At 39.1% G+C, this 21,237-nt stretch overlaps 1 protein-coding gene across 1 annotated transcript in view; it reads right to left on the minus strand.

Annotated features, from left to right (window-relative positions):
- Positions 1-652: 652 nt before the first annotated feature.
- The window catches only part of LOC137657115 (ribosome assembly protein METTL17, mitochondrial), a 93,837-nt gene continuing 73,252 nt past the window's right edge, over positions 653-21,237 (minus strand). Inside the window, exons 5-7 of the mRNA XM_068391476.1 lie at positions 16,462-16,597; positions 8,720-8,860; positions 653-1,610 (exon numbers count right to left, since the gene is read on the minus strand). Of these exons, the coding sequence (XP_068247577.1) occupies positions 767-1,610; positions 8,720-8,860; positions 16,462-16,597 (1,121 nt within the window). The 3' untranslated portion in view covers positions 653-766. The remainder of the gene's footprint in view (positions 1,611-8,719; positions 8,861-16,461; positions 16,598-21,237) is intronic.

The following is a 21,237-nucleotide window of genomic DNA, read 5'->3' on the forward strand; positions in this document are numbered from 1 at the left end:
ACTATAAGCATTAAAATTTTGAACTGTAGATTTTATGATCTAATATCATCTATGGAATTTCATATCTATACATAAGAGGGCTTTGAACATAATATCAGTGAATGAAAAGGGTCACCTTTATATAGTATATATAAAATGCAGTAACCAAACCTCTTTACAGAGCTTACACATTTTTTTTTAAAGGTGAAGGAACCTGAAAAAGATTATATATATTTTGAAAAAATGAAGATTAGAGCATATTGATAAGTGAAAATTTCTAAATTACCAAGCAACAAAACTGAGGAGAGTAGTTGAACTAATGTAGACAATAAGTACTAATAACACAAACTATGAGTTAGATAGTTTGTAACTACTGATTACTCTTGAAGTATGGGCATGTAAAGGAATGTTCTTTTGCCATTAAAATAAGAGATAGTGTGTCTGGGGAACTTGAAATTAAATATAGGCATAACATGACAGATAGGATTGCGATGTATCACCTACAAGTTCTTCAGGACTGGCAGTTTAAGTTTTATAGCATTACTTATATTAAGCGCATCACAAAAGTACTTCCATTTATGTTTTACAAGTAAGGAATAACTAACTTTTCCCTTAACTTATTTAGTAAATTCAATCTTTCATAAGGACAACATAAAAATATTAAAGGAAAAACTTTTAGATCTTCAGATATGTAATGAACCTTGTTATAAATTTACATTTGTACACTGATTATAAAGTTGTTCAATCAGACTACTTATCTAGAATGTTTTACCATAATTACAGAATCTTACACTGCTTCTTGCACTTTTACTTCAGGTTTATCATCTATTGAAAAGTCAGAGTCATCATTATCATTTGGTGTTGAACATGTATTTTCCGAGTCTTCTTTCAGCATTACTGGTAACAAGTCACCTAGTTTTGAATATCTCATTACATTATAACACTCTTTACTATGTTTCCTCTTTGTGGCAACCAACTGTTTGATGGTTCCATACTTTGTGCAAACATTGCATATAATGTGTTTTTTACGCAACATAGGTTCCCTTACCAAACGAGGGTAATTTTTTGTGTCTTCACTTTTTCCTTTTTTTAACACTACATAGCTGAATATATCTTTTGAAATTTCTACCTTCTTAGAAAAACTAAATGGTTTATAATTCACTTCAAAATTGCATGGGGTATACGAACCATCAAGGTACCTAGGGCAAAATTTTTCATGAGGGCAAGGTGCAAATACATGTCCCTCCAAGGTATTTGGTTGTTCTTCAGCATCTCTACCTAGCTGAAGAATGTAGTCTCGTGCCTCAAGGACTGCTTTATACCCTGCATTTGTTCCAGCTTCTATAACAACAAGGTATCCAGCAGTTTTTCGCCATAATACATCTAAAGTTCTAAGACGAGATTCCATATTTGGAAGTTCAAATAATGACCGAGATGCAAGGACTAAATCATACTTGAGTACATCAGACATTGGTAAGAACTGTTTGAAAAAAGTACCTCCTGGTCGAATACGACGTTCGTCTGTAATTTTTCCTCCCCGCAACAATTTATCTGCCAGATTGTTCATTTCTGCGCTGGCATCAATACAAACGACTTCTTTACAAGACTGTGGCCAAATACTGTCCATTGCCCTGTAATGTAAATCTCATTAGATGTAATTTGATATCACAAATTTTTTTAAGTATTTTACCAAACTACGGTATACAAGCCTGAGTCCCTTAATAGGAGTAAGACTTCAGCAGCTGGAACGGCTGCTCAAACTTTTAACGAGGCAAACACAGTTACCTGTCGGGTGGTGGGTAGGCTCTGCCCACCCGATAGGTGAAGCAACCCTCAAATTGATCTTTAGCTTAAGATTTGCGGGGGTGGCTGAGGCAAACAGTGTACAGTAACTTAAAAGAAGCAGGTTTGCATAGTTAAGAAAAATAGAAATTACATTTTTTGATTTGTTCCTACATGAATACAAGCCATCATGCTTTAATCAGGTAGTTGTATTGGTAGAACTTCAAAAGTTCAAAATTGCAGCAAATGTTTTTATGTTGAACAGGCTGACATAAGTCTTTTAATAGTTTATATATGAAATATCATTTTGATGATGTTACTGTTTTCAAAATATTTCATCAATTGTTAATCATTTCACATATTGTTTATTTCCTTATTTCCTTTCCTCATTGGGCTATTTTTCTCCGATGGAGCCATGGGCTTATAGCATCTTGCTTTTCCAACAAGGGTTGTAGCTTAGCTATAAATAAATAATAAACAATGAATAATAAATAATAAATAATAATAATAATAATAATAAGAGGCTCCTCCTTATGAGAGAGAAAGTCCTGATAACAAAACTGGCTGATTATTAGCCTGGAAAATAGTAATCCCCTTCAGTCCTGAGGAGGAGCATAAGTTATGACTCCTGTCACCTCCTAACTACTTCAGGAAAAAGATACCACAAGTGTTAGGCTAGATCCTTACCAGGAGACTGGTAGGTGATCACTGAACCTACTATATACTGTATCTGAAAGGATATGTAGTCTGGATGTATGCTCATAATGAGAAATGGGTATGCATACATAACTTCCATCCTCCTCCTCGTCTGGAAAAATAGGAAAGATGCTTCAATACCTACTTGTCTGTAAGGAAAAGTACTCAAGTCATGAAACTTACCTGCATCTAGCATCTAGTCCACCATATTACGGAAAGAGTGCTACTACACTCCAAGGAGGGCAAGGGAGAAGAGGAGAAAGGCCAGACACCCTACCTCTCCTTCTTAGCTTACATCATACAAGATCAAGGATAAGGTTATCCTGGGACCTAAGGGTAAACTCCTGTAAGTAGCAGGCAACGAACGTAGTCTATTGTACCAGATTCCTTCCTTCAGGACTAATGCCACTGATAGGTTCTTCCTCAAGGTTGAGGCAGATCTAATATCCCTGACTTCAAGCACTCGAACTGGGGTATTCCTTTTGTCTGATGGTGCACAAGTTAGTGGAAACAATGTTCTTGGATACCTTCTTGGTCCTTTCAGCACGAGAAGTCCCTCTGGTGCTTTGCAAGAAGACCATAGTTCTCTCAGTAGTGCCATTTTCTCTTCACAGGATAGAGGAGCAAGTCATCTTGAAACCTGGTTGTAAAGAAAAAATTAAGAACTTGACTTTGGAGTTGTGTCTTGCTAACTTTTTAATCTTGTTGAAAGATTTCTTGTCTAGTAGTTCTGGGAAGGAAAAAGTATGAGATGACAAGTGTACAAGTCCCCTGGTGACTCAACAGTACTGTAATGATCACAAGAACAAGTTTAAGTCACTGTAATTCCCAATCACATTGTTCCTGATCGTACAGATCCTGTGGGAAACAACGATCACGAAAAACAAGAGTGAGGATACTTGTCTTTCCCGGAGAGAACACAATCAGAACATTCCCATGAAGATGAAACACAATGGGAAAAAGCATGGGGAAAACTTGGGGCTTGTAAATGGAAGATTTCGTAGTCTGTACAAGCGATGAGAATGATCATTGCTGAGAATGATCTTTGCATCCTCTCCACCTCCCCACAGTATCCTGTACAGTACTGAAAAAACTAGAATGAAGCAGATGACAGAGGTGCTGTGACCTGAATTTCACTGAAGAACAAGCACGAGGTGACTGATCCCATAGTGTTCTACAAGTGCGGTGAATACCTGAATCGAATACAGAAACATTTTCATGGGGAAGGAAACACTCCTGAAACTTGGCCTCTCGCGAACGCACCAGGATTGTCCTATCTTCCCTCCCATGTATATGCAGGGAGAGATCAGTCAAATAAGTTGTCCCTCAACCAAGCAAGAGAAGACTGATCGTGTAGTGGCGACAGGTCAAACTCAGTGGTTATGATGGAACATTTGTACACTGGAGGCAACCTGGAACGTAACATCTCAACCCTTTATGATTGGTGGTAATCGCGCATGTGGCTGGCTTGGACAATAGTGTTTGTAAATGATCGTGCACAGGGAAGACAGTATTTGAAAAGCTTGTGCGTGTGGATGATCGTGTTTGTGAATGATAGCATGCATGGATGACTGTGTTTCTGAAGCTTGTGCGAATCGATGACGGGTTTGTGGACAATCCTTTACATGGATAAGCATGTTTGCACATGGAAGATGGCTGTTGCATAGAAGGCAATACCATTCCAAGCCTGTTTACTTGGAGACCTTGTGCATAAATTACGTATGCTTGGACCTACCTCTGTGTGTGTGTGTGTGTGTGTGTATCACTACCAATATTACCCTCTCCTGAACTCTTAACAGAGCGAGTTTTCTTCTTCTTTATGTTAGCAAGATGTTGAAATTATCTTTTCCTCTTTGAAATGATAAAATTCTTGCCGAAAACGAGAAACACAAACGTAAAAATTAGTGAATGTCAGAGGGCGTTCAAAGTTTCTCTTTGTAATTTTACAAAGATAATATTAATAAATCCTGATTATTATGAATTTTGTTTTCTTTTTTGGATATTGATAAACAAAAACAAAGTTATTTATCATAAATGAAGATCCTTTTGCTCAATATCTTGTTTTTTTGGCTCCTGTCAGGCAAGGCAGCTTCCCCCCCCTCTCTCTCTCTCTCTCTCTCTCTCTCTCTCTCTCTCTCTCTCTCTCTCTCTCTCTCTCTCTCTCTCTCTCTTAATAGAGCAAATTTTCTTCTTCCTTATGTTAGCAAGATGTTAAAATTGTCTTTTCCTCTTTGCAATGATAAAATTCTTCCCAAAAACAAGAAAAACAAACTTAAAAATGAGCGAATGTCAGCAGTCAAACTCAGACATATACTCTTCATGAGGTTTGTGGTAGGACTGAAGGGCGAATGGTGTAATTTATCATGTAATATATCGTCTTGTGACTCGTGGAAGCTATACAAATGCCATTGTTCACAATTTCTTTTACATTAAAATTTAATAAATAAAAAATTTACGATAACAGACGAGGTAACAAAGAAGGCCAGGCAATCTTAGAAGTACAATGGGGTTTTATAAGAGGAAGGGGATGTATGGATCAGATTTTTACAGTTAGGCAGATATGCAAGAAAAAAATTTAGCAAAAGGCAAGGAGGTGTATGTTGCGTTTATAGGTCTTACTTGTTTACCTGTTTTGGGTTTAAATCCAACCCTCCACTGAAGTCGAGTGAACTACTTCTCGGGCGGGTCCATATCCATCATCTAACGAAACATTTTCATTATAACTTATTCAGTTCTTTGATTGTAGCATCTTCCAAATCATATGATCTTGTGAAAGGTAATGTCTTTAGTTTCTTCTTAAATTCAATTGCTTCCTTTAGGTCCTTCATTTCAGTTGGCAGTTTATTATAATGTCTAGGCGCACAGTAGCTAAAAGCCCTTTCACCAAATTTACTATTTGTTCTTGGTTCAGATAGCCTATGTTTGTCACTCATGTGTCTTATGTTAACATTTGTTTCTAGTTCTAGTTTGTTCAGGCATTCTTTTAGATATTTTGGTTCATTTTGGTTCAGTATCTTAAATGTTAGTAAGAGTAGCTTGTATTCAATTCTTGCCTTTACCGGCACCCAGTGTAATTTAATTAGTGCAGGGGTAACTCTTTCCCTATTGTGTATTCCTTTTATTAATTTAGCGGCTCTGTCTTGTACTCTCTGAATTTTCTTCAGCTGATAATTTGGTAAGCCATAGAACAGTGAGTTGCAGTAATCAATTCTTGAAAGTATGTGGTGATTAATGAGTATAGCCATAGATTTTTCATCTAAGTATTTACTAATAAATGCTATGTTTCTAATATGATAGTTACAATTTCTTACCATATTATTTATATGTTCATTCATTGTCAGTCTATCATCCATGATTACTCCAAGATTTCTGACAGATTTCTTTAGGTCAATGATCGATTGACCTATTTCAATTCTTTGGAAGCATTCGATTCTTTTTATATCTTTTTCATTTCCAAAAATAATACATTCACTTTTATCTTCATTGAGCTTGAGCTTTTTTGTTAACATCCAAGCCTTAATGTCATTCATTATTTCATGTATCTTTCTTTTAGCTTCATCAAATGATTCTATTGGGAAATAGAATTGTTTATCATCAGCGTATATTTTAAACTTAACTCTGTGAGTTTCAAGTATATTTGCCAGTTCAATCGTGTAAATTTCAAAAGGAGAGGACCTAGTACACTGCCTTGAGGTTAGTTTTCTTGTCTCAGATTCAACATTTGATATTACTACTTTAACTTTGCGGTTTTCAAGATAACTCACAAACCAGTCATATGCTCGTTCTACGATGCCCACAGCTTTAAGGTCTTCCATCAGATATGTATGTTCTACAGTACCAAATGCTGCACTTAGATCAAGCATCACAAGAATGCAACACTTGCCATTTGTTATAATTTCTGTTATGTTATTTTTAATCGCTAACACTGTTGTTTCTGTGGAGTAATATTCTCTGTATGCAGATTGATAATCAGGTATGGCATTAGATTTTTTCAGATGTTTCCAGGTTTGTTCGTGTACTGCAGTTTCAATAATTTTTGAAAAATATGACAGATTTGATATTGGCCTATATGAACTTAATTTGTCTGTATCACCATTTCCTTTATACACAGGCTTGATACATGCAACTTTTTCACAATCAGGGAAAACTGCCTATATTAGACTCATATTTACCATGTTTCGGTAGGTCTCTTGTAGTCTGGTGAAATTTTCTGCATCTTTTACATCGTTAATTGGAAATGGGTCATTTCCGCAGTAGGTTTTTTTTACTTTCTTTATTATTCTCATATAATCACACTGATTCAACTCTTTGAATACCCTTAGCTTACTTACACCTGTTGCTGATGTATTCCTTTGTTCTGTTGTGCCGATGTTGTGAAAACTGGAGCAGATTTGATTTATTTTTTCTTCAAAATAATCAATAAAATCATTTGCTAGGCATTTAGGATCATTAGTTATGTCAGGCAATACTATTTCTGTCTTTAGACCTAATAGTTTCTTTAGGTTCTTATGTATTTTCCGTGGGTCATTTTCATTGCACACTTTTTTATAATAGGCCTTTTTTTAACTAAGATAAGGTAATTGTAGCGATTTCTAGCTGCTTTGTAATGTTGCCAGTTTTCATTATTTTTATTTCTTTTCCATTTATCCTCCAATTTTCTTTTTCTTTTTTTCTCTTCATCTAATTCATTATCAAACCAGTTCGATTTTTCTTTAATTGTGATTTTTTTTGTTATTTCCTGGCACCTATTATTATAATTAGTTGCAAGTATAGTTTTACTTCTATCAGTAATGCAGTTTATACAGGATTGTCTCTCTACGAGGGTGTGCTTCTCTTCACAGTTACAGACTGGTGTTATCCCTTTTATATCCTCTAGGCTTTGTTCAATGAACTCTTTTGGATCAAAGTTAGTCTTAATTCCGTATGTGATTTCCTTCTGTATTGCATTATTTTTTCTAATATCTATTTCAAAAGACATTAACTTATGCATTGGGGATATAGAGCAGTCAGGTTCAATCTCCATATTTAGTATGATGTTGTTGTTTTTATTTACTATAAGTAGATCTAGTATATGGTCAGACTGAGCTGTTGGTTCAGACACTATGTTTTCAAGGTCGTGGTTGTCAATCAATTCTCTAAATTCATTGACATATGGGTCTACTCTGTTATCAAGATGTAGGTTGAAATCACCACATATAACTATATTTCGATTGTCATTCAATGTACCTAGTAAGTTATTAAATTCATCTAGAAACATTCATTTGCTTTTGCTCGGTGGTCTATAGAGTATAACTATTTGCAGATTTACATTTCAAGATAAAATTTTGATATTCATATATTCAAATGAATTAACTATGAGATGATTTCTTACTGTAACTTTATATGATTTCTTAATTAAGATTCCAATGCCACCACCTCTTTTGTCTTCTCTTGGTTCATGATAAAAGTTATAAAATTTAGGTGTCATTTCATTTATTTTCGATCTGTCACTCACATTACCACTCAACCAAGTTTCAGTTAATAAGCAAATATCCACATCTTGATCACTTACGACTTCCTTAATGATATGAGTTTTATTGCCAATGGATTGTATATTTATTAGATTACATGATATTTTCTTAATCGAAGCCATGGTCAGTATTGTTTCTGGCTCTTGTTATTTCTTGTTTATAAACTTCGCAGTTTACTCTATCATAGGATTTATGTTTTGTGTCATCATAGTTCTTTCTCACACAATTTATGCATTTAACTTCAACAACACTGCAACACTGCAATGGAGAAAGCTTATGATAGAGTTGATAGGGAGGCGATGTGGAATGTGATGAGGTTATATGGAATTGGTGGAAGATTGTTGCAAGCAGTGAAGTTTCTAAATAGGCAGCAAAGCATGTGTTAGGATAGTGAACATTGTTTTGGGTTTATTGAGTTACGTTTACTAATTACCCTGTAACTATGAAAGTAAGAGGAATTTTGACAAAATATTTCGTACAGGCATTCTCCATTGCCATACGAAGCTCAGTGAACTTTTTCAGGATTTTGTGTTTTTCTTCCTATACCCCCATACATTGGCATTCCAGCCAGGCCCCTTAACAATCTTTTAGCCTTGTTCCAGAATAAACGCTAGTTATGGATAACAATTTCCAGCAATTTAAAATCATAAAATATTTTTCTTAATAAGTACTTAACAAAATTAGGATGGGAATCCTGAAATAAAATTACAAGACAAACAATATTTACTGTAGTATTCATATTCAATACCTACCACATTCCTGTTCCAACTCCAGATCCAAAATCAATCATAGTCACAGGAGAAAACTGCCCATCCCTCTTCTTAATCTCTGTTAACACTTTGACAAGTGCTGCATAGTCTGGGCATACTCGACTCGCAAGGTATGAAGCTGAGCTGTAAATTGGGCAAAGGAAATTACTATAATACTGTGATTTAAAACAGTTTACGAATAGGAAATGTCAACAACAATTGATATAGCTCTAATAATACTGATAACACTTGATGCTCTCAAATAATGTACTCCCATTTTAAGTAAATTTAGGTAGTGTCCATTGACTCAATGAATTTAGCAAAATTATTGTCCTATGACTAAAATTTGGGAATGTTGCCAAGCAATAAATACACAGTACTGTGCAAGGAAATTGTTTGTGCATAACATAATTTAAACTCTTCTAATGAAAATTTATAACATTAAAAATTCTTTAAAAGAATCAAAAAGATTTTGCGGAAAAAATAAGGAATGCAGAGTTAATGTAAAATTACAGCACCATATATTACTGTATACAGTACTGTACAACACACTGTTGTATTTACAAAAATTCCCAAATCTGCAGCATGGAAACCTATCTAGATATAAAGTAAAGAACTGCATATAATAGGACTATAATTGTCTCCAGGCGTGAAAACATCGGGAAGCTACTGCTTTGTGAAAGATGTTCACGTGTAGTTGTCTAAGTAGACTGGTCGTGAATGGAGTTTCCTCGGTAGCTCTATCAGGAGCTGCAGAAGGTCTGGGAACCATTCTGCGTGACGTCATAGTGGAGCTATGAACATCATGAATAGGTTGTTGGATGCTCTGGTCTTGTTAAGAATCCTTCTCATCAGACTGAAAGGGGGAAAGGCGCATACGTTGATGTTGTCCCACCATTGTTGGAATGCATCTTGTCACAAAGCCTGAGGATCCATGACTGGGGAACAATAAAGCAGGAGCCTGAAGTTCAAGGACGTCACAAACAGATTCACACTTGGGGAACCCCAATAAGTCAGGAATTTGTTGGCTATCATATGATTCAAAAACCATTCGGAGCCCACTATCTGAGTCACACTGCTCAGATTGTCTGCGAGCACATTCCTTTTGTCTGGAATGAAGCGCGCTGATAGGGACACCAAATTTTCCTCTGTCCATCGTAGAATCTCTACTGCTAGATGGCATAGAGGCTGTGAAAGGGTACTGCCTTGTTTGTTTATGTATGCCACTACTGTGGTGTTGTCGCTCATCAACACCACAGAGTGACCTGCCAAGAATTTTTGGAACTCTTGAAAAGCTAGAAAAACTGCTCTCATCTCTAGGAGATTTATGTACAGGTACCTTTCTGACTATAATTGTCTCCAGGCGTGAAAACATCGGGAAGCTACTGCTTTGTGAAAGATGTTCACGTGTAGTTGTCTAAGTAGACTGGTCGTGAATGGAGTTTCCTCGGTAGCTCTATCAGGAGCTGCAGAAGGTCTGGGAACCATTCTGCGTGACGTCATAGTGGAGCTATGAGCATCATGAATAGGTTGTTGGATGCTCTGGTCTTGTTAAGAATCCTTCTCATCAGACTGAAAGGGGGAAAGGCGCATACGTTGATGTTGTCCCACCATTGTTGGAATGCATCTTGTCACAAAGCCTGAGGATCCATGACTGGGGAACAATAAAGCAGGAGCCTGAAGTTCAAGGACGTCACAAACAGATTCACACTTGGGGAACCCCAATAAGTCAGGAATTTGTTGGCTATCATATGATTCAAAAACCATTCGGAGCCCACTATCTGAGTCACACTGCTCAGATTGTCTGCGAGCACATTCCTTTTGTCTGGAATGAAGCGCGCTGATAGGGACACCAAATTTTCTTCTGTCCATCGTAGAATCTCTACTGCTAGATGGCATAGAGGCTGTGAAAGGGTACTGCCTTGTTTGTTTATGTATGCCACTACTGTGGTGTTGTCGCTCATCAACACCACAGAGTGACCTGCCAAGAATTTTTGGAACTCTTGAAAAGCTAGAAAAACTGCTCTCATCTCTAGGAGATTTATGTACAGGTACCTTTCTGACTTGGACCATAGCACGGAGGCCATGCGGTGCAGCAAGTGGGGCCCCGCACCCTTCTTTTGACGAGTCTGTAGAGAGCATCAATTCCGGGGGAGAGACGAGAAGGTCTGTCCCTCTGTGGAGCTTTTTCTCTGTTACCCACCACTGAAGATCTGTCCTCTGCTCTTGTCCCATGGGAACAAGAGTATACAAGGAGCTGGTGTGCTGGCTCCAACTGGATTCCAGTTGCCACTGAAGAGATTGAACCTTGAGGCAACCGTTGGGCACTAGATGGACCCAGGATGCCAGGTGACCTAGAAGACACAACCACTGTTAGGCTGGGAGCTCTTCTCGTCTAAGGTAGGGGCTTGCCACGTACTTCAGCCTATGTACTCTGTCGTCTGATGGAAAGAATTTCTGAAGATTGGTGTCGATTATCATACTTGGGTACACCCGTATTTGAGACGGATGGAGTGATGACTTATCGATATTTATCACGATTTCCAGATCCTGACAAAACTCGAGTAGCCTATCTGGGTGTCGAAGAAGGGTCGCCACCAAGTCTGCCAGAATAATCGTCGAGGTAACAAAGACGAGGAGGCAATCTTAGAAGTACAGGGTGGTTTTATAAGAGGAGGGGGATGTATGGATCAGATTTTTACAGTTAGGCAGATATGCAAGAAAAAATTTAGCAAAAGGCAAGGAGGTGTATGTTGCGTTTATAGGTCTAGAGAAACCTTATGATAAGAGTTGATAGGGAGGCAATGTGGAATGTGATGAGGTTATATGGAATTGGTGGAAGGTTGTTGCAAGCAGTGAAAAGTTTCTAAATAGGCAGCAAAGCATGTGTTAGGATAGGAAATGAAGAGATTGAGTGGTTTCCAGTGAGAAGGGAGCCGAGACAAGGATGTGTGATGTATGTCGCCATGGTTGTTCAATTTGTTTGCTGATGGAGTTATGAGAGAGGTGATTGCTCGAGTGGTTGGTCGAGGATTGAAACTGGTAGACGAGTGACCCTGAGTGGGAGGTCAATCAGCTGTTGTTTGCGGATGATACTGTACTGGTTGTAGACTCGGAGATGCTGGGTAGATTAGAGACAGAGTTTGGAATGGTGTATGAGAGAAGGAAGTTGAGAGTTAATGTGGGTAAGAGTAAGGTTATGAGATGCACGAGACGGGAGGGTGGTGCTAGGTTGAATGTCATGTTGAATGGAGAGTTATTTGAGGAAGTAGATTTGTTTAAGTACTAGGGGTCTGTTGTTGCTGGAAATGATGGAGTGGAAGTAGATGTACGTCAGAATGAATGAAGGATGTAAAGTGTTGGGGGCAGCGAAGGAAGTAGTAAAGAACAGAAGGGTAGGAATGAGAAAGTGATTGTACCAGCTGTGATGTATGGATCGGAGTTGCGGGGAATGAAAGTGAGAGAGAGAGAGACAGAAATTGAATGTATTCGAGATGAAGTGTCTGAGGAGTATGGCTGGTGTATCTTGAGTAGATAGGGTTAGGAACGAAGTAGTGAGGGTGAGAACGGGTGTACAATATAATTTAGCAGCTAAAGTGGATATGAATGTGAGATGCTTTGGCCAAGTAAAAAGAATGGAAAATGGCTGTCTGCTGAAGAAGGTGATGAATGAAAGAGTTGATGGGAGAAGTACAAGAGGAAACCCAAGGTTTGAGTGGATAGATGGAGTGAAGAAAGCTCGGGGAGATAGGAGGATAAATGTGAGAGGCAAAAGAGCTTGATAGAAATAGGAATGAATGGCGAGCGATTGTGACGCAGTTCCAGTAGGCCCTCCTTCTTCCTCCGCTGAGGTAGCAGTAGTAGTGAATTCGGCATATGAAGCTTCATTGTGGTGGATAATCAGGGAGCGTGGGCTGTGGCAATCTAACAATACCAACCAAACTCGGCCGAATCCCTCGCCAGGCTGGGAGGAGCAAAGAGAAGAAAAGTCCCCTTTTGTTTTTGCTTTTTTATGTCGGCTACCCCCAAAATTGGGGAAGTGCCTTGGTAACTAGATAGATGTGTGTGAGCCAATTGTACTAAAGTTTTATAATACTATGGCACTATTTGAAGAAAATATTCCACATGATAATATGTAATTATGCAGTATAGTAGATCGTAAGAGTTTCAGAGTTCTCGGAGTCTGAAAGTCTGGCCACCCCTGGTTAAAAAAGTACCTTGATTTGGACATAAGAATAAAGAAAATTGTTTCCGATAATGTTAACGAAAGTAGTTTTCAATATTCATATGGTATAGCACACAATCTTTAGATGAATTAGAATTATAGGAATGTTTTCTAAAATTGTGCTCTGCTTGATTTTTATAATTTCAGTAAAAATAAATACATTTCAAAGCAAACTTATTTTTTACAATATTTTCTTTCCCTCCATAACTGTAAAACATAATTTGTAGGTGAACTGTTGGAACTGAAATGACTTACAGTATACCCATTAAACCTATCAAGCATTTTTAATTATCAGTTCTTACATAAACATTTTTACATTTACAAAAGATGTCATCACACTGAAGCAGTTACTTTTAGGGTGACGTCAGTCTATACCCAAGCTAAGTTCCCATTTTATGGTAAAGTGAACCACCTATCAAGAAGATTGGGTGAATATTTAGAGATGAATGTTTAGCTATGGTAAGCAGCTCTTATAGGAGAAGGACAATCCAAAATCAAACCATTGTTCTCTAGTCTTGGGTAGTGCCATAGCCTCTGTACCATGGTCTTCCACTGTCTTGTGTTGAGTACTCTTGCTTGAGAGTATACTTGAGCAAACTATTTTGTTATTTCTTTTCCTCTTGTTTTGTTAAAATTTATACAGTTTATATAGGAATTATTTATTTTAATGTTGTTACTCTTAAAATATTCTATTTTCCTTTTTCCTTTCCTCACTGGGCTATTTTCCCTGTTGGGGCCCCTGGGCTTATAGCATCCTGCTTTTCCAACTGGGGTTGTAGCCTAGCAAGTAATAATAATAATACAAATAGATTGGGACATACACGTGATGCTACCAGTTTATTACATATGTAAAGTATACCATCTTTTTTATTATCCACTGAGATTTGGGCCACCTGTTGGTTGCAGAATTTGCGATAAAAGGAGGGTATAAAGTTGGGAACAGGGAACTTGATCCCAGCAAATGAGGGAGTAATGTATATGATATACCTCAACTGAAAAGGAATACAATTTAACCATAAAAGAAACCATTTCTGGTACAACTCAGGAACATAAATGGTGGTCTACTATTAAATCTGCAATCTTTGGTGTGGGTGCAATGGTTCCTCCTTTGCTTGAACCAGATGGCTCGGTCACTCGCTGTCCAAAGGAGGTGGCAGCCCTTTTGGCTGATGTTTTTGACAGTGGGCAGAGTAATGAAAAACTTGAACTTCCTCATTCATGTTTTCCTGAGGCTAAACAAACCAGATTAGCTTTTTGATCTCGTGAAATTAAAGCTCTGTTGATGGAGCTTGATGCTTGTGGGGGTGTGAACCAAAATGGTATTTTTCCTTTGTTTTTTGTGAAGACAGCAGATTTCTTAGCTCCAAAGTTATGTTATTTTGGACAAGTTAGCAAAAAGAGGAGCTTTTAGCACTTGTTACAGAATTGGTAATGTTACTCCTCTATGTAAATGTGTTTGTGGTAGCTCAAGTCCCACTGATTACTGCCCAATTTCCATAACTCCCATATCATCTAAAGTTTTTGAACGTCTTTGGGCAAAGCGTTTTGGTGGGTTTGCTGAAGGTAATCATCTATTCCCTGGTTTGCCATTTGGTTTTCGTAAAGGCCTTGGAGCATGTGATGTCCTTCTTACAGTCTCCAATGCTGTACAGATATCCCTTGATTGTGGTCAGGAAGTTCGTATGATTGGCCTTGATTTTAGTGCTGCCTTTGACCGTGTTAATCATGAGGCCCTTGTTTTCAAACTGAAACAGTTGGGAATGGGTGGGTTGTTTCTTAGCATTTTTATTGATTTTTTAAGTAATAGATCTCAAAGAGTTGTTGTTGATGGGCACCAAAGTGAGTATAGGAATGTGATATCTGGTGTTCCCCGGGGTAGTGTTCTTGGACCATTACTTTTCATACTATATACACATGACATGTGGTTTGGCCTAGAAAACAAGTTTGTTGCATATGCAGATGATGCTACTCTCTTTGCATCAATTCCATCCCCTGAATGTAGATCTGGGGTTGGTGAATACCTTAATAGAGATTTAGCTAAAATTAGTGCATGGTGCAAATTATGGGGTATGAAGATGAATCCTAACAAAACTCAAGTATGTTTGTAAGTAGGTCAAGGCTCCTCAACATCCGGATCTCAGTATTGATAATGTTTCTTTAAATTTGTATGACTCTTAAAATTTTAGGTGTGATTCTCGACAGCAAATTTACTTTTGAGAAACACATTAGGTCTGTCTCCTTCCATTGCACAAAAAATTGGCTTATTGAGAAAGTCTAAGATTTTCGGTGATCAATCTATTCTGAAGTGTTTTAATTCTTTCATTCTACCTTGTTTTGAGTATTGTTCTCCTGTCTGGTCTTCAGCTGCTGATTCTCATCTTAATTTGTTGGACTGAAACTTACGGTCTATTAAATTTCTTATTCCTGATCTAGATATTAATCGTTGGCACCATCGTTCAATTAGTTCATTATGCATGTTGCATAAGATATTTCATAACTCTGACCATCCTTTACCTTCACATCTCCCTGGACAATTCTATCCTGTTCGTAATACTAGGCAGGCAGTTAATTCTAATACCCAGGCCTTCTCTATCATGAGGCTCAATACTAAAGTGTTTTCTAGAAGTTTTATTCCAGCTGTTACCAAATTGTGGAATGATCTTCCTAATCGGGTAGTTGCATGAGTAGAACTTCAAAAGTTCAAAGTTGGAGCAAATGTTTTTATGTTGACCAGGATGACATGAGTCTTTTTATAGTTTATATATGACATATCTGTTTTTGACATTGTTGATAGTTTATATAGGACATATCTGTTTTGATGTTGTTACTGTTTTTAGAATGATTTATTGTTAATTTGTTCTCATTATGTATTTATTTCCTTATTTCCTTACCTCACTGGGCTACTTTTTCCTATTGGGGCCCTTGGGCTTATAGCATCTTGCTTTTCCAACTAGGGTTGTAGCTTGGCTAGTAATAATAATAATAATAATGTGATTTATACATATACTGTATATATACATATAAATATATTTAATTGCAATACCAAAGGTGTTAAGTACACACAAGATGGAAAGTAAGCAAGTAAATTCTAAAACTTAGCAACCACAAATAGACATTAAACATGAATTTAAAATTAACCCCATCATTACTGTGCCACTGTAAAATTATCTAATTGACACTCTGGTGATCCCAGCCGAAATACTCTCATTGTCAGGCTCGTGACTTGCAAACTCTTTTACGGTGAGCAATGAAATCAATTGTCAACCTACTTATTTTGACATTTCGTAGCATAACTAACAAAGGAATAAAGATAGAAACTGAAAATGACATAAGAAAACAGGACAAATTTTATATATAGCTACTTAAACAGATGACACGCCAACTGTCATTGTACCCGCTGAGGGTTAAAGTCATTACACCAAATGAACTGTTAAAGGTTAATAACTGTAACTAAAATCTATTTCCCTTTCCTTGATGGTAGATGGCCATAATAAACTACAGTACATATCTTCTTACTTACTTGTAATCATTATAACTAATAGGTTTCCAATTGTATAATTCAGATTTCATCCTTCGTTTTATTTTTGAATGCCTGAAGTCTAGGAGTCGTTTTCTTTCCTCATCAGTTATTTCTGGTGACATAGGGTCAAGTTTCTCTGAAAAATATGCACATTCAAAAGCCACATTGAATAACACCAGCAACATGTTAGATTACAGTATTAAAAATTTGAGGCTTATTGAAATTATTGTATGTATGTATGTATGTATGTATGTATGTATGTGTATATGTATATGTATACTGTATGTATATGTATATATATATAATGTTATTTTCATTAGTAAAATAAATTTTTGAATATACTTACCCGATAATCATGTAGCTGTCAACTCCGTTGCCCGACAGAATTCTACGGGAGGGATACGCCAGCTATCACTATACTAGAAGGGGGTGTACTCACAAGCGCCACCTGTGGCCAGGTACTACAGTACTTGTTGTTGACGCCACCTCACTTTTTCCTCGGTCCACTGGTTCTCTATGGGGAGGAAGGGTGGGTCAATTAAATCATGATTATCGGGTAAGTATATTCAAAAATTTATTTTACTAATGAAAATAACATTTTTCAATATTAAACTTACCAGATAATCATGTAGCTGATTCACACCCAGGGGGGTGGGAGAAAAAACCAGTGTACAAGACTAAAGGATAGCTAAGTATCCCGTATTTCATATAATCAGTTATCCACAATAACAATGAAATAATAAGTACCTGGTAAGGAAGTCGACTTGAACCGTTACTCTGCCTTTAATAAGATCGTCTTCCTTACTGAGCGCAGCGTTCCTCTTGGAAGGCTGAATCAACTCAAAGGTGCTAAAGTATACAGGGCTGCAACCCATACTAAAGGACCTCATCACAACCTTTAACCTCGGCGCTTCTCAAGAAAGAATTGACCACCCGCCAAATCAACAAGGATGTGGAAGGCTTCTTAGCCGACCGTACAACCCATAAAAAGTATTCAAGAGAAAGGTTAAAAGGTTATGGGATTATGGGAATGTAGTGGCTGAGCCCTCGCCTACTACTGCATTCGTTGCTACGAATGGTCCCAGGGTGTAGCAGTACTCGTAAAGAGACTGGACATCTTTGAGATAGAATGATGCGAACACTGACTTGCTTCTCCAATAGGTTGCATCCATAACACTCTGCAGAGAATGGCTCTGTTTGAAGGCCACTGAAGTAGCCACAGCTCCCACTTCATGTGTCCTTACCTTCAGCAAAGCAAGGTCTTCTTCCTTCAGATGAGAATGTGTTTCTCTAATCAGAAGCCTGAATAGTAAGAAACTGAGTTCTTAGAACTTGGAAAAGAAGGTTTCTTGATAGCACACTATAAGGCTTCTGATTGTCCTTGTAAAGGTTAAGACCTTTTTAGATAGTACCTAAGAGCTCTAACTGGGCAAAGTACTCTCTTCAGTTCATTCCCCACCAAGTTGGACAGGCTTGGGATCTCAAACGACTTAGGCCAAGGACGTGAAGGAAGCTCGTTTAGCAAAAACCGAGCTGCAAGGAACATGTAGCCGTTTCAGATGTGAAAACAATGATCCTGCTGAAGGCGTGGATCTCACTTACTCTTTTAGCTGTTGTCAAGCACACTAGGAAAAGAGTTTTTAATGTGAGGTCCTAAAAAGAGGCTGATTGGAGAGGTTCAAATCTTGATGACATAAGGAACCTTAGGACCACGTCTAGATTCCAGCCTGGAGTGGACAACCGACGTTCCTTTGAGGTCTCAAAAGACCTAGGGAGGTCCTGTAGATCTTTGTTGGTGGAAAGATCCAAGCCTCTGTGGCGGAAAACCGCTGCCAACATACTTCTGTAACCCTTGATCGTAGGAGCTGAAAGGGATCTTACTTTCCTTAGATATAACAGGAAGTCAGCAATCTGGGTTACAGTGGTACTGGTTGAGGAAACTGCATTGGTCTTGTACCAGCTACGGAAGACTTCCCCTTGAGACTGATAGATTCTGAGAGTGGATGTTCTCCTTGCTTTGGCAATCGCTCTGGCTGCCTCCTTCGAAAAGCCCCTAGCTCTTGAGAGTCTTTCGAAAGTCTGAAGGCAGTCAGACGAAGAGCGTGGAGGATTGGGTGTACCTTCTTTACGTGAGGTAGACTTAGAAGGTTCACTCCTAGAGGAAGAGTCCTGGGAATGTCGACCAGCCATTGCAGTACCTCTAAGAACCATTCTCTCGCGGGCCAGAGCGGAGCCAACCAACGTCAGCCGTGTCCCTTTGTGAGAGGAGAACTTCTGAAGTACCCTGTTGACAATCTTGAACGGCGGGAATGCATACAGGTCGAGATGGAACCAATCCAGCAGAAAAGCATCCACGTGAACTGCTGCTGGGTCTGGAATCGGAGAACAATACAACAGGAGTCTCTAGGTTATCGAGGTAGCGAACAGATCTATGGTTGGCTGACCCCACAGGGCCCAAAGTCTGCTGCAAACATTCTTGAGAAGGGTCCACTCTGTGGGGATGACCTGACCCTTCCGGCTGAGGTGATCTGCTATGACATTCATACCGCCCTGAATGAACCTCGTTACCAGTTAGCCTTCGATCTTTAGACCAGATGAGTAGGTCCCTTGCGATCTAGAACAACTTCCACGAAAGAGTCCCTCCCTGCTTGAAGATGTAAGCCAGGGCTGTGGTGTTGTCAGAGTCCACCTCCACCACTTTGTTAAGCTGGAGGGACTTGAAGTTTATCAAGGCCAGAATAACCGCCAACAACTCCTTGCAATTGATGTGAAGTGTCCTTTGCTCCTGATTCCATGTTCCCGAGCATTCTTGTCCGTCCAAAGTCGCACCCCAGCCCGTGTCTGATGCGTCCGAGAGGAGACGGCGGTCGTGTTTCTGAACAGCCAAAGGTAGACTTCCTTGAGAAGAAAGCTGTTCTTACACCACGCGAGAGAAGACCTCCTCTCTTCGGAAACAGGAACTGAGACCGTCTCTAGCGTCATGTCCTTTATCCAGTGAGCAGCTAGATGATACTGAAGGGGGGGGAGGTGGAGTCTCCCTAACACGATGAACAGGGCCAGCGATGAAAGTGTCCCTGTTAGACTCATCCACTACCTGACTGAGCATCGGTTCCTTCTCAGCATGCTCTGGATGCATTCTAGGGCTTGGAAGATCCTTGGGGCCGACGGAAAAGCCCGAAAAGCTCGACTCTGAAGATCCATACCCAAGGAGACAATGGTCTGGGATGGGACGAGCTGAGACTCCTCAAAATTGACCAGGAGGCCCAGTTCCTTGGTCAGATCCATAGTCCATCTGAGAATCTCCAGACAGCGACGACTTGTGGGAGCTCTTAAAAGCCAGTCGTCTGACGGAGCCGGACACAAGATCATGGTACTGCTGCACAGTCTGTGAACTGTCAACCATGGGCAAGCGAGGAAGTACAGTGACAACCCGAATCTGTCTAGACTGTCTGGGTCGTACAGACAACTCCTATCGGTTGCTGAGGTCGCCGCACTGCGTCACAACAAGTCACTTCTGCTGGTTGTTGAACGTCTTCCCCGTGACACATTGACTCCGTAAACAAAAAATCCTCTAACAAGGACTAAGCTTGGACTGCATGTCTTGCAACACAGCTCAAGGTCTATGGGAGCAGGTGTGGTAACAGACGGGATTAGCGACTGAAGTGGAACCATTACCTTCCCTGGAAGCATGTTATGCTTAAATAAAAGTCCATAGGAGGCTACGCAGCTAAAGGCTCCCTCCAAATGACAGAGTCCTCAAGGGAATATCAGAAGGAGGGAGAAAAGAACTTTCTCATCTACAGGGACCATATCCTAGAAAAGCTAAGTTCTCTCAGTGAGGGTTTCACTGGTGCAAAAGCAGCAGACTAGAAGGCAACGTTATGAAACTGCTTGACAGTCTAGTGAGTTGGCAACAACCAAAGATGTGTGACTGAGAAGCATGCGGTAAGGTATGCAGAGCATGTTGTATGCAGAGTATGCTGTATGCAGAGCATGCTGTATGTAGAGCATGTTGTATGCAGAGCATGCTGAATGCAGAGCATGCTGTATGCAGAGCATGTTGTATGCAGAGCATGCTGAATGCAGAGCATGCTGTATGCAGAGCATGTTGTATGCAGAGCATGCTGTATGCAGAGTATGCTGTATGCAGAGCATGTTGTATGCAGAGCATGCTGAATGCAGAGCATGCTGTATGCAGAGCATGTTGTATGCAGAGCATGCTGAATGCAGAGCATGCTGTATGCAGAGCATGTTGTATGCAGAGCATGCTGTATGCAGAGCATGCTGTATGCAGAGCATGTTGTATGCAGAGCATGCTGTAAGCAGAGCATGCTGTATGTAGAGCATGCTGTAAGGTAAGCAGAGCGTGTGCATGGCGTTTAACATTTCTCAGAAATTCCATGACCAGTGCTAGAGTGCTTTATGCATGCTTGCATGGGGTTTTAATATCAACATAATATTTACCTTACATTCATAACTCATGATTCATATTTTGCGATATTGTTAAAAATATATTGCAAGGAATACAAACATATTTTTATAAGTAATACAAATAACCTCCATTATCATAATGTTTGAAAATGGAGGTAAGGTATGCTGAACAGCAGAGTCAGAACGAGCTGGAACAACAATAGTTGTGGTTTCCTCTTCAAGACTCTGTTGAGGGAACACCAGAGGCTCAGTCTGCAAAGGCTGATCAAAGGAAGTAGCAGAAGGTAGGCGCATGGGTGGAGGAGGCTGACTCCTGGCATGAGTGGCTGAACTCAAGGGTTGCGC

The sequence above is a fragment of the Palaemon carinicauda genome, chromosome 18 (genome assembly GCF_036898095.1).
Source record: "Palaemon carinicauda isolate YSFRI2023 chromosome 18, ASM3689809v2, whole genome shotgun sequence".
Classification (NCBI taxonomy): domain Eukaryota; kingdom Metazoa; phylum Arthropoda; class Malacostraca; order Decapoda; family Palaemonidae; genus Palaemon; species Palaemon carinicauda.